The sequence below is a fragment of the Squalius cephalus genome (assembly GCF_949319135.1).
Source record: "Squalius cephalus genome assembly, chromosome: 20".
Taxonomy (NCBI): Eukaryota; Metazoa; Chordata; class Actinopteri; order Cypriniformes; family Leuciscidae; genus Squalius; species Squalius cephalus.
Window position 1 is genome coordinate 28,301,903 of NC_137141.1, and position 12,896 is coordinate 28,314,798.

The 12,896-nt window shown below is 38.3% G+C and overlaps 2 protein-coding genes across 2 annotated transcripts in view; both read left to right on the forward strand.

Annotated features, from left to right (window-relative positions):
* ccdc88c (coiled-coil domain containing 88C) overlaps positions 1-2,700 on the forward strand; it is a 57,562-nt gene extending 54,862 nt beyond the window's left edge. Inside the window, exon 30 of the mRNA XM_079853426.1 lies at positions 476-2,700. Within this exon, the coding sequence (XP_079709552.1) occupies positions 476-1,351 (876 nt within the window). The 3' untranslated portion in view covers positions 1,352-2,700. The remainder of the gene's footprint in view (positions 1-475) is intronic.
* Positions 2,701-4,371: 1,671 nt separating this feature from the next.
* gpr68 (G protein-coupled receptor 68) lies at positions 4,372-11,783 on the forward strand. Its single transcript, XM_079853434.1, has 2 exons — positions 4,372-4,509; positions 8,158-11,783. The coding sequence occupies exon 2, from the start codon at positions 8,163-8,165 to the stop codon at positions 9,270-9,272; it is 1,110 nt and encodes a 369-aa protein (XP_079709560.1). The 5' UTR covers positions 4,372-4,509; positions 8,158-8,162; the 3' UTR covers positions 9,273-11,783.
* Positions 11,784-12,896: the final 1,113 nt, after the last annotated feature.

Consider the following 12,896-nt stretch of genomic DNA (forward strand, 5'->3'; position numbering starts at 1 on the left):
AGCAATTAATGTATTCAGTTAACCCTTGTTGAGCCCTTCAACAGAGAGAGTAAAAACTAAATCTGTTTTTTATGTTTACTTTATATAGATATATATCTAACATTGTTTCATCATAAAGTATTTTTTTTTAAATAAATATTTTAATAGTAATATTTTAATGAAACTAATTTTTTAGTAGTTTTCCCTAACATTTTAATAATTTGCTTTAGTATAACAATGCATAAAGAAGCATAAATATTGTAGTCAATATTGTTCTTATACAAATGAAGATATACATGGAAACATAATAGCTGCCTTTCTATTGTAGTAAGGGGGTCCCTTACAAGAGGTTGTAAGGATGTTCCTTGGCATCTTAAAGCTCTGGGAACCCTGCATGTAATTACTATTGTAATCTTGAAAATTTGGGGCACAATGGGATACAAAGCTTTTTTTTTTTTAGTTTAACTTAATTGATGATTATGTGTCTTTTTTTTAGGTGCAGACAGGAAGTCGAGAGGATCTGGTGACTGATTTCTTCACCAGATCTACTCGACCTGTCCCTCTGCGAGAGGGTGCTAAAACTCCCACCAATTATGTCACTCCAACCATCAAGACTACTCCAGCAGAACTAGATGGTCGGGCCGCTAAACCTGGACACAGTGTCAAACCAAGCATTCGTCTCACAGAAACCTCCACACCTCCATCTCAGTCGCAAACCCTTCCCAACCGAGGGGCAGGACTGCGGCCCTCTCCTCTGCAGCAGTCCAATCCTCGCAACAGCCTGAGCCGAACGTTCAGCCTGGCCTCAGCAGACCTCCTCCGCTCCAACGGACCAGACAGCTACCGCACCGAGGCCAGTTCTCCCGACGTGGTGTTGAGGAGGTCTGGTGCAGTCGCCAGAGAAAGACCCATGTCCGCCAGGCTGGCTGGATCCTCGCCTCTACCTGGAGACCCAGGGCACCTGTCCGTCGACCCCCGTCGCCTATCTCTTGCTCCACCGAGAGATGAGTTGTCCCTGGCTTGTCCGCCCCCAATGCACTCTTCTTCTACATCGCTGCAGGCTGAACGGGAATACGGTGGGAGTGCGAGTAGCCGGGCTGGAACGGTCCGTTCTGGACCTGCTCAAACCCGAGCAGCGCCCCACCGTGGTGAGGTGGCTATGGTGACTCCGGTGCGAGCTGTATCAGCATTGAGGCTGAAGGATTTGGAAGAGGAACCCCAGGAACAAAGGCAGGCAGAGTCGCCTCTACTGAAGAAAACAGACACTGCGGACTTGAGCTGCGCCGCCAAGGAGGAGCCCAACAGCAAACCTGCTTCTCCTGACCCCAACAATGACCCTCAGACTGTGTGGTATGAGTATGGCTGCGTGTAGAACCTCGGACTTGGTGAAGAAACATGTTTGACGTATGAAACTGCACTGTAAACAAAGAAAGGCCTCAGGCAGCTCCAGTGAATCTGGGAGGCTGGTCACGTCCCTCCATTCTCCATTTCTCCAGGTGCTTCAAAGGCACCAGGTGCATTTGAGGGTCTTGCACACGTTCACACTGACCTGGAAACGAATGTATGGGGCACTTGAATGTATTTTTTCCCCTTCGTATCAAATCGAACGCCTTTGATTTCCGCAGCTCCAAGGCAGGCCAGTTCACGTTCTATTCTGAATGTGGAAAACAAACGTTGGGCTGTGTGCTCGGAGCCACTCCCAGCTTAATTACTGAGTAGGGACTGCATCCATCTTTAGGAGGCGCAGGACAGTTGCAGGTCCATCACCAAGACAGCCTCACAGGGACCCATTATGGGAAGCGGCCTCTCTCTCACTCGCTCCCTGCTGACAGACCAAACAATCTGCTCTTTTCTGCTTCTTGTGGGTGACCATGTATTTGCTGTAGGACCTGGGTTTGGCTCAGACTCTGTTCAGAGGCAAGAGGACAACACAGAGCCAGAAAGAAAGAGACAGACAGGAGAAGTCAATTGGACAAAGAAAGCACCTAAGATGGAACACTGTTTAGGGAATGGGTTTTAAGTTGGAATCTAGAGTACTGGACACATTGCCCTGTTTCACGCAAGCATTTAGGGTTGTACTAAAGAGAATCTGAGGCTCAGTTTGGTGTTTGGTTTTTCCAACACACTCATTTTATAACACTGCACATCTGTTCTAATGACTAGAAGTTCTTTAATTGGTTTATTTATTAATGTCTTTGAGACAATTAAATGACACTTGTTTGTTTGGTTGTTTTAATGTGCGTGTATGCCTAATTTTCCAAGATTTTTTTGTTTTGCGTTGTTGATGGTTAAGTCTGATGATGTTGTATACTGGAAGAATGGACTAGTCTGATTGTAAAAATTGTCCCTGTCAGTGGTGCTTTTCTGCCATCTCATTTCACCATCTCCAACTTCTCATGGTCTGCTGTGGCAAGAGCTGGTCACCGAAGGAGATGGTGGGTCTTCATAGAAATATATTTGGAGCAAGCATTCACACTGGATGTGTAAATATAAGGAGAGTCTCCTGTTTGAGTGTGCACGACTACTGGTTAAATGATTTTAGATATACAACTGTTTTATACACTACTGCACATGAACATAGATCATTAATTGTAAGATATGGTGTGAGTAGATACCCTAACAACCTTTTACACTTAATGTAAAATTTATTGTGAATGATAGAAACCTGTTTAGAGAAAGCTGATGTCCAAAACCTAAACTCTTTGTAATAAAGCTTTTTTTAAAAACAATCTCTGAAGTTTGTTAATATTAATAATATATTAATTGGTTTGATCTTTTTTCAATAACTTCGATATAAGAGTTGAAAGTTGATGAATACAGTTACAATTTGAGAATTGTTTTATCCTGCCATAAAGAGTCCAAACTTCGTTGCCAATGAGGGATGGTAAATTATTTTTTTGCAACTGAGGAAATCATGCAGTAACAGGATTGCACGCAAAATGTGGGACACAGCAATTTTTTTTCACTAAAAATGAGTTTGTAATTAAAACATTTTTACTACAATGTAGATTACAAAATCAGAATATTGACATTTTAATTGCTGTGTTTAAAACTAGCTATTTTTCATGCTAGTTAAATGTTGTTTTTTTAACAATTTTTTTTTTTTTTTTTTTTACATTTTTCATGCTAGTATAATAATTATTAAAAGAAATTTTTAACAAAAATTGTTGCAATTCACTTCCGGAGTACATTTCATAGGGATACGAAGTTCCATTTCAAAATGAAGAGGATTTCCATCTTTTATCCATGTAATAACCTCCAAACACTAAATATAGAGGGGATTTCTGCATATGGTTTAAAAAATATAAAATATGTCCCCAACTATGGGGTTCCCCTCAGTGAATCTCAGCCATTTCCACCACTGGCTACATAGGACACCAAAGTGTGCGTATTCAAGGAATGAACCAACGCATTTAAGATCTTTTCCTTTGCCATTGTGAACAATACCATTGAAGGAACCTTAGATTTCACTTAATACATGTGTAAATTTCAAAACAACTGACGGAACATAGTGTTGGCATTAAATTTGATAAAATCTGAAAATCAGAATATTCAGAAATCAGAATATGGATGAAAATGAACTCTACAACATAAAAAAATGGGACTATAACATATGCAACAACAAATAGGCTAACACAAATTTATGTAAATGTAAAAAAAAAAAAATGTCACAGATGAAAAACTTTTTTTCCTGACGGTTTTCACTAAACACTTTAAAACAACTTATATTTTATTTTTAAAAAAAGCTTTATATTCTGCATCTACATTGTGCTTCTCTCATCCTTTCTTTACTCCACAGATTGAACTTATGTTCTGCTCTTTACTTTTCTTCAGTCTCTGACTTGAATTTCCCAATAGCGCACGTTATTTGTTTTCTAAAAAAAGTAGATTATAGGCTACATGTCAACTACTAAATAGTCAGTGAATGTCCATTTATTTAATAAATTTGAGTATAATTACTGAAGCTGAAAGTTCGCCCACTTTACCTGAATCCCACTGGCCCACTTTATTTAATATTTAAACACCTTACAAGAAAACTATTTCATCATTTAATTAAAGTGTCTCTTTAATTAAAGACAATTGTCATGCACTTAAAGTGTAAACCCATTGAGCACAGTATATCAAACTTATATGGCCAACACCTGCATTCACCCTATAGCTGCGTTTAATGTCAGTTCTGACATGCATCTGTTCAGCAGTTACTCGGAACGCAACTGTAATGTCCTAAACACGCATTCTGTGTAGGCAGCTTCACATATGAGACACGTCCTGTTTCTGGGGAAGACTCTTGAGCGTAAACCGCTTGACGCAATTTTTGTATTTCTCCTTTTCAGACGCAATAACCTCGGAACACGCGTGTGATCTTATCTCTGCAAAAATGTTCACTTCTGCGAGTAGCCTAAGCGACAAAAAAACAGGCTCCTCTCTATCACAGAGTCTGAGGAGCTGTTGAACGTGAGGAAATCATTTTCATCACACTTCAGAAATGGCTCGAATGACAGGCGTGGAATTAAAAGCGGCAATCTGAAGGTAATACACTTTGATTATCTGATACTATGTAGGCTATTATGGTAATTGTTGTAGTAGACTAAAACTGAGCACTTTGGTACCATACAAGTAAAAGATGAAAAATAACACTTTCTAATAAGACCCCACAAAAAATAGGCTATATTATAGAAAAGATAAAGTTATAGCCTAACAATAATATTCATTGTGGTATATCTGCTTGAGAATATCATGCGACTTATCGTGTAGGCTAGTCAAATAAATGCTGCTGCTTTACAGTTCACAGCTTTCCACAAGCTGTTTAACGCTTTTTTACTATAATTGAAAATTATATATAGGCTAATTTAGCCTATCAGCCTGATCTTTTCTCAAGTAGCCTAGGCTACGTTGCGACAACCGCAAATGGCATCTCTGACCAACAGGTCTGTGAAATTATTCAAACACATTTGCCTATAACGCTGTGCTACGAATAAGAAATTAACATTGTTTAAGTTTAAACCCTGTAAGGGTTCAAGTCAAAAATGTAAAACTAGTCCAAAAAAAAAAAAAAAAATTAGGCTACATTACTATCATGCAATTGTGAGGAGAATGGTAAGATAATTGTGAATAAATACCTTTTTTATGTTTGTTTCTTTTGTTGAAGCAGTGAAATGTGCAATTTTATAATGTGAAAAAGCCAGTTATACTCCAAGTGGTGCAATGAGACGGCGCAAACAGCTTATACAATAAACTCGATTATTACATGTAGCCTACCAAATATATTGCAGTTGTTTCTTATGACGTTTTATAGGCTATGTCAGACCATGGACACTAATGCTACCGGTGGGATTACATGGCTTTAGGTTAAACATTTAATGTCCAAAGTAAGCGTGTCAGCATAGAGATGTTCAAGCACACGGTTCCCTGAGTCTGAGTGAGCATGAATAGGGTTATTTGAGTTTATGTTAGACAGCCTGTCCCTAATATTGAACCTTAATTAGGCTAAACGTTCTCAGTTTCATTATTAAATGGCAGAAAATGTTCATCATCTTACAAACATACTGGATGGGTGCTGATTTGGGGATTTTAGTTTGGAGGGCACAATTTAAAAAATAAAATTCTAATTTAAAATAATTACTAGCTGTTTTAAAAAAAATAATAATAATGCAAAACCACATTAGTGCAATTGGATATTTGATTCAAAGAACTTCCTCATGTGGCAGCTAGTTCTGGAGTCCCCTGTACAGATTTATTAATAAAATATGGTTACACTTTATTTTGATGGTCCCCTTTAGACATTCCATTGACAAACGTTGCACCTATACGTCAACTAACTCTCATTAGAATATTAGTAGAGTGTTAGTAGACTGTTAGGGTTAGTAAGTTGACATTGCAAAGTTTCTCATCGTCAGTCCAATTTCTGTTTGGGGACCATCATAATAAAGCAGATATTTAGCAGGCGAGAGTTAGTTGACATGTAGCTTCAATGTTACTTATAGTCAAAATAATGTCTAAAGGGGACCATCAAAATAAAGTGTTACCTAAAATGGGTAATTGACTTTGAATTCTAATTGGATGTCATGTTTGAAACCACTGGAGATAGATGCACATCTGTGACCAGACTTTAATTGAATTCTGTTTCTGTGTTGCACAGCAACTTCTACAGCTTGGCTGAAAAATGTCTGCTCTAATTAGTGATGATTAATGCATTTATTGGACTACTGAACCACGGTGTTGTGCCTAAGAACACACCCATTGTAACACGTTGCCTCTCTTGTACTGCTATTTTATACTGAAAAATGAAATGCTTGTTTCTGTTATTATCATATATATGACTTCATTGAAATGCAATAGAGGAATGTAATGGTGCATTCACTGGGCAAGACCTACTTGTCAAATGTCAAATCTCTAAGTCCCTTAGGTTGATGTTGAAGCTGGCTCAATATATCAAATACAAAATCCGAAGTAACCTCCAAGAACAGAAAAACAATTCTGCTAAAAAAAGCTTTCCCATATTGAGACACTGTTCTGGGTAATGTTGTATTCGCACAGATGTCGTGCATCACTCTGTGAGCAGTATTACTGAAGGTGTCGTGTATGACTCAGATGCAGGGAAAAATTCTTAAGCATTTAATAGATTGGTGATGAAACGTGTTGTTCACGCTGGTTCATTTGTCTGTTATATGCTGTGTTCCACACTAGTCACAGCCAAGGCCTCACTCCCAATATATCAGATATCCTTTCATCAGCTCAACATTCTGTGTAACAGGTCACGGTCAGTTTGAAAAGGGCAATGTATCTTACTCAAATCCATAAGGTGAATTGGGATTGAATACATCAGATCATTTCACACTGATAAATGAATAAAATACCTATGCTGACTTCGAAGCCAAGTGCACAAGACATTGTACTGTTGAATTCTTCCTGAATTCAATAGTTTAGTTTCAAGAGCACGTTTCACACTTCCTTCAAGTTAATATCTCTTTCTGTATGTTTAGAATACTGTAGTTCAGAGTCTGAAGGACGCAGCCCACACACAAACCATTTGTCATTCAGAAAATAGCAGCCTGAGGATGTTATCAAGATGGCTGCTATTTTCTAAGCATGCAGAAGAACAACTTCTGTCAGCTTAAATTGAGAGAAACCCAAATCATTTTGACAAGTACTGCAAGCAATCAAATCTTACAACAATGGTCAGAAAATGTGCTTCTTTTGCTGAAATTGACCAAAAAATAATAATGTGTTGTAGTTTTATGGTAACTTTCATATAGAGAGCTGAAGGAAAATGTCATTTTCTAGACCAACCCGGAAGATAGCATCACCCTGGTTCCCACTTTCTTTAAAATCTACAAGTTTGAGTTAGAATAGTTTGCAAGAGCTTGAGAATAAACTCAACGAGACTGTAAAAGCGCATTAGTCAGGAGATAGAGAGTTTTTATATTTGCCGTGACTAACTTAACTTAGTGCTCCTGCAGGACTCTATAGTTGTCATTTGAAGTGTTGTGATTTTTTCATACTATACTTGGACTAGGTATCACCACCTACATCACGATACAATACACATTGCCATACTTGAGCCACGATTCAATACATTGTGATGCATCACACTATCATAAATGGATTATGACAGAAACAAAAATTTATGTGAAAGACCCACAGTGCATTTCAAATCTAGTACTGTCAGAGTATGTACTGCATTTGTTTAACATCTCAACCTTCTAGTTGCAGTACAAACAAAAAACGTAGTTGTAAACTAGTTGTGTACTCAAAGTTTGGTACTACTGTTACACTTAAAGTATACTTATGAAGTATACTTTTATACACTAAAAAGTGGGCCAATTTAGTCCCAAGTAGTATTGAAACAGTACACTCACAGTACAAGTATACTACTACTACTACATTGATAAAGTATACTTCAAAATATACTTGAACTTTACTTAAGTATACTTAATAAAGGGAACTCGAAGTATACTTTGCAAGGGAATACAAACCGGACATACTAAATCTGCCATGTTGGCTTTGTAATGCAACAACTGTCACAGTTTTCTGCCGTTTACGAACATTACGACTCCTTTCCCATGGTGTCCGATACGTACTTCAAAATCTCTGAAAGCTGTAGTCCAGGTTTAATGAATCCTGTAGTGGTATTTGGACATACTAATCATTTGACAATATTTTGTTTGCTTCCTTTAGAATTGATGGAATGTTATTCGGAGACCTCTGTTGGTTACGAATGTCCTACACTCATTGAGAAACATGAGGTTGGAAAGATGAACATGTCTGAGGAGCAAATCAACTGCACTATAAGCCACGAGATTCACCAGTACCTGTTTTCAGGTGCGTACATCCTAGTCCTGCTAGTGGGTCTTCCCGCCAATGCTTACTCGCTCTACCATGCCTGGCTGCAACTAAAAGCCCGAAATGAGCTGGGGGTCTACTTGTTAAACCTGACCATATCGGATCTGCTGTACCTGGCCTCCTTGCCCCTCTGGCTCCAGTATATTTTCCAGGGGGACGACTGGAGTGGCTCGGAGTGGCTCTGTCAGCTGTGTGGTTTCCTGCTCTACGAGAACATCTATGTCAGCATTGGTTTTCTGTGTTGTATCTCCATTGACCGTTACCTTGCAGTGGTCTACCCCTTCCGCTTCTCCGCTTTCAGGACGGTACGAGCTGCAGCACTGGTCAGTACGGTGGTCTGGCTCAAAGAGCTTGCCGTAGGAGTGGTGTTTTTCCGGCATAAGGAGCTCAGCAAGGACAAACATAACCAATCTGTGTGCTTTGAGCACTATCCAATGAAGACATGGGAGTACCCAATAAACTACTACCGTTTTTACATAGGCTTCCTGTTCCCTTTAGGAATCCTCTCAGTGTCGTACTTTCGAGTCCTCCGAGCAGTGGGCAAGAGTGCAGGCACGCAGACCGCCCAGAAAATGCGCATCAAGTACCTGGTGACCAGCACCATTGTCATCTTCCTGGTGTGCTTCTCGCCGTACCACATCTTCCTGCTGGTGCGCACTGTATTTGAGCGGGACTGCGCTTTCATTGAGAACATTTTCAATTACTACCATTTCTCTCTGTTGCTTACTAGCTTTAACTGCGTGGCGGACCCAGCGCTCTACTGTTTTATCAGTGAAAATGCACAAAAGGGCATCCAGAAGGCTCAGGATGCTTGTACTCGGGTCTTCTGCTGCTGCTCAAAAAGTCATGGAAGGTTCAGCACGCACCCCACTGAGATGGCAGTCACCCATGATAATGTTACAGGCACGTCAGTGGTGACACTCTTGCAGCAGATCAAAACTGAAGTTTGAACTTTTTTCTCTATACAATAGACATCATACAGTTTAGCTACAGGCTCTTCGGTGGACAAGCATATGGAAGCATCCTAGATGTATAGTCACATGCAGTCAACATACAGTTGTTTTACATTGGTTAAAACATTAGCCTGCTGTTTTAGTGTCATATTGCAATATTTCATGGTTTTGGTAAGCTAACATTCTACTGTTATGTGGTGTAATTCTCAGGGATTGCTACTTTCGCCTGCCAGCCTTGATAATCACCTGTGGTTGACGTTTGAGGTTTCAATATCCTATGATCTAAAAATGTACTATTTTAATGTACTGTTTCAAGTCCCTTTAGCTACATTTGCATGTAGCGGTTAAACGTTGTGTCCAAGACTAAAGCCATTTCTGCTTTTATACCTCATAGGTTTCAGTTCCTGGGTCTCATTTATAAAATGTTGTGTAGAAACGGTCCTGCATTTGAACTTAAGGTAATTTCTTAAATATGTGTACATGTGATTCAGAGAAAGAACGTACGCACAAAAAACGTGTGCACGTCTCTCTTCCAGTTGTGAAATCTATGAATCGCAAATGATCTTGAAATTGTGCGCAACTGAATGGTTTCAGATCTCAGCCCTGTAAACGCCCTGGAATGTCAATAACATATAAAAGATTAGTCAACGTCCAAATGCTTTACTTGAGAATGGCGAGCAGCAAGAATTGCTTAAAATTCCAAATACCTGCAGTTCTCTGACTCTCTGCCACAAGGAAAAGTGCGTAGACCCTGACATAGCGCTAAGCACTTTTCTATGTCAAAGACTGTTTTTATAAATATGAACGTTGGCGTGGATTTTAGCGTAAGCACATTCTAAGATCAAAACTTTTCGTAAGCACATTTTATAAATGAAGCCCTCAGAGATAGTTAGACTGCTAGCATGACAGGAAAAGGCCTTCATTGTCTTCAATAGTTTAAATTTAAATTCTGTCATCATTTACTCACCCTAATACTATTCCAAACCTGTACAGCTGTCCCATACAGTGAAAATTAACAGTGACTAGGGGTTTTAAAAGTGGTCAAAGGTCTGTAAAAGTAGTCAATTTACAATATGCTCTAACTGAAGTCGTTAGTCACTGAAAATCTCTTTTTGACATGTCAACTTTGCGTGTCAGATTTAGTTACGAGGCTTGAGAACCAATGGCATTTGTTTGCCAATCTGCACCTTGATGCAAATGTATGCTTAATTATTGTGATTTGAGAGATAGGGAGGGAAAATGTATCAGTATATATGAATAAAATGGTGGTTGTAAGGCTTCAGAAGTCTTGGAATAGGCTACAAGTTTCATGGACTAATGTGGCAATACTTTTAGAGATTTATTGGAGCTTAAAGGGTTAGTTCGCCAAAAATGAAACATTTAAACAATGATCATCGAACATAAACAGAAGTTAAACCGAACATGCTTGACGCGTTGGTCATTGGTTCTCGCACGTCAAGTGAACATGCTTGAGCTTCCGTTTCTTCTGAGCTTTTCAGAAAATTTGGACTAAACCACTTAATTCATATGGACCAGTTTTACCATCTCTTTATGAACTTTTTTGAAGAGTCAGAGTGGTAGTTGCGTAGCTGTCAATGGAGGGACAGAAAGCTCTCAGATTTCATCAAAAAGATCTTCATTTGTATTCCGAAGATGGAAAAGAACGGCATGAAATTCTGTGTTCCGCAACAGAATGACAGACTTACAGGTTTAGAACATCATGAGAGTGAGTAAATGATGACAGAATTTTCATTTTGGGGTGAACCTTTACTCTAAGAAAAGAAAAGCAATGAAGCCTTTTCTTTGTCACCTGCTCAGCTTTTTTTTTTTAAGGCATGGAGCACACAGACAGTTAACAAGCACAAGAAGGTTCACGGGTGTGAAGGGTCAGTCACCCCCAAACAGACCATTTTAATATGGACAGCTTCCCACTGTGATATCACATCCTGGGAAAATAGTTGAGGAAGAAGTGATGGTTGCTTCCAGAAATCATGAATCTTTTGTTTGCACAAACCGCTGACTTAAATAAAGGTGATGAGTGTTTGGTGCAGTGTTTACATTTTTAAGATGGAAGTGACCACAGCTAATACCAGTCTGAGTGAGTGACCTGAACTGAAACAACAGACGTGGAAGTGCTCTCTGATTCCTGCTCAAACTATGTTTACAATGAAGACTCAACATGCATGCAGTTTGTATGTAACCAAACCAGGTTATTTCATGATTTCACATATGACTGCTGTTCAGTTTCATTTATGAGATTTTTATTATTGGTTTTTATACTCTGTTTATTGTTTGTGGTGCACAAATCACTGGCAATGATTGTATTATTACACAGTGCATGAAGACAGAAATTGTACTTTTTATACCCCTGCTGTACAGCATAGAGAAATTTTATTTAATTATGGGTACTCTTTTTTGAAGATAGGATGTTCTCTTTAGGGTGTCTGATCAATGAATTTTGGTTTTGTTTGGCATGTAAGCCTCAGTAAAATGTATAAAATATGGACTTAAAAAAAAAAAAAAAAAAAAAAAAAAAAAACATGACAGCAGTACAGTATATGCAAAACAACCTAATCATGATTTCCACGTTTTTCCCTTTACAAATACAGTAGCCAAGCTAGCAAGCTAACATACTACACAGACAAACGGTGAGTGAATATGACTAAAAAGGGTGTCAAAATGGCTGGAGAAATGATGAAATATTGAGTAAATAGTTTAAGTCCTCATAAATATGATATGGAGGAGCACAAATGACTACAAATGATACTTAAAGCAATATGTATGCATCTTATTTCTCCTCAATAGTTGGATATTATTATTCTCCTCAATGGTTAAGTAGCAAAAACAAGACTAAAAGGAATACATGATGTACCATCCCTTTAACTCAAACAGGAGACAGAAATTAACGCTCCATTAAAAATGGCTCTTCTTTGGTTCAGAGAAACGCTTTCATCAGATACTTGTCCTGTTTGTTTAGTTATGGCCCTTTTTTTTTTTTTTTTCTTTGTTTGGTTTTGATTATTTTACTTGTTGGAAGCAGAATTGTGACATTAAACAAAGGTGCCTGTGATTAATTAGTATAAAGTCATATTCCCACTAAAAACGCATCCAGCACCATTTTTAAAGAAAATGAGGAATTGGCATATTTATTTTATTTTCAGAGCCAGACTAATGAAAAGTCTGCCATTTAATTTACTTTATGATTAAAGGTTTTGGGATGATCTTCTCCAGTGTTGATTTTGGTTGAACCTTGGAAGAAGGAAAGACATTTATCTCTAAAAAGGTCTGTGATAATATACAAATATCCAAATAACATGAATGTGTTATGTAACATGGATCTGAACTAAAACAGCTGCCAGCAGGCCTACAATACATGAGAGAAGTTGTGTAACACTATGGTATTCCTTTTTTTTTTTTTTTTTTTTTTTTTTAAGTTCCTTGGAGTACAACTTGACAACAATATTGTATAATAATTTATTAGTTACCATGGTAAAAATCAAATACCATCACATAGTATCACCCATGAATATAATCAAATGTGCCAAATAATTAGATGTAATAGCCTAATTAAAGCTGCAATACGTCACTTTGGCATCTCTGTCGCAATCTGTGTTTGAAAAT

What these genes read in the sequence shown, in the direction of transcription:
- gpr68 (XM_079853434.1), top strand. Translation starts at nt 8,163, where the DNA reads ATGGAATGTTATTCGGAGACCTCTGTTGGTTACGAATGTCCTACACTC.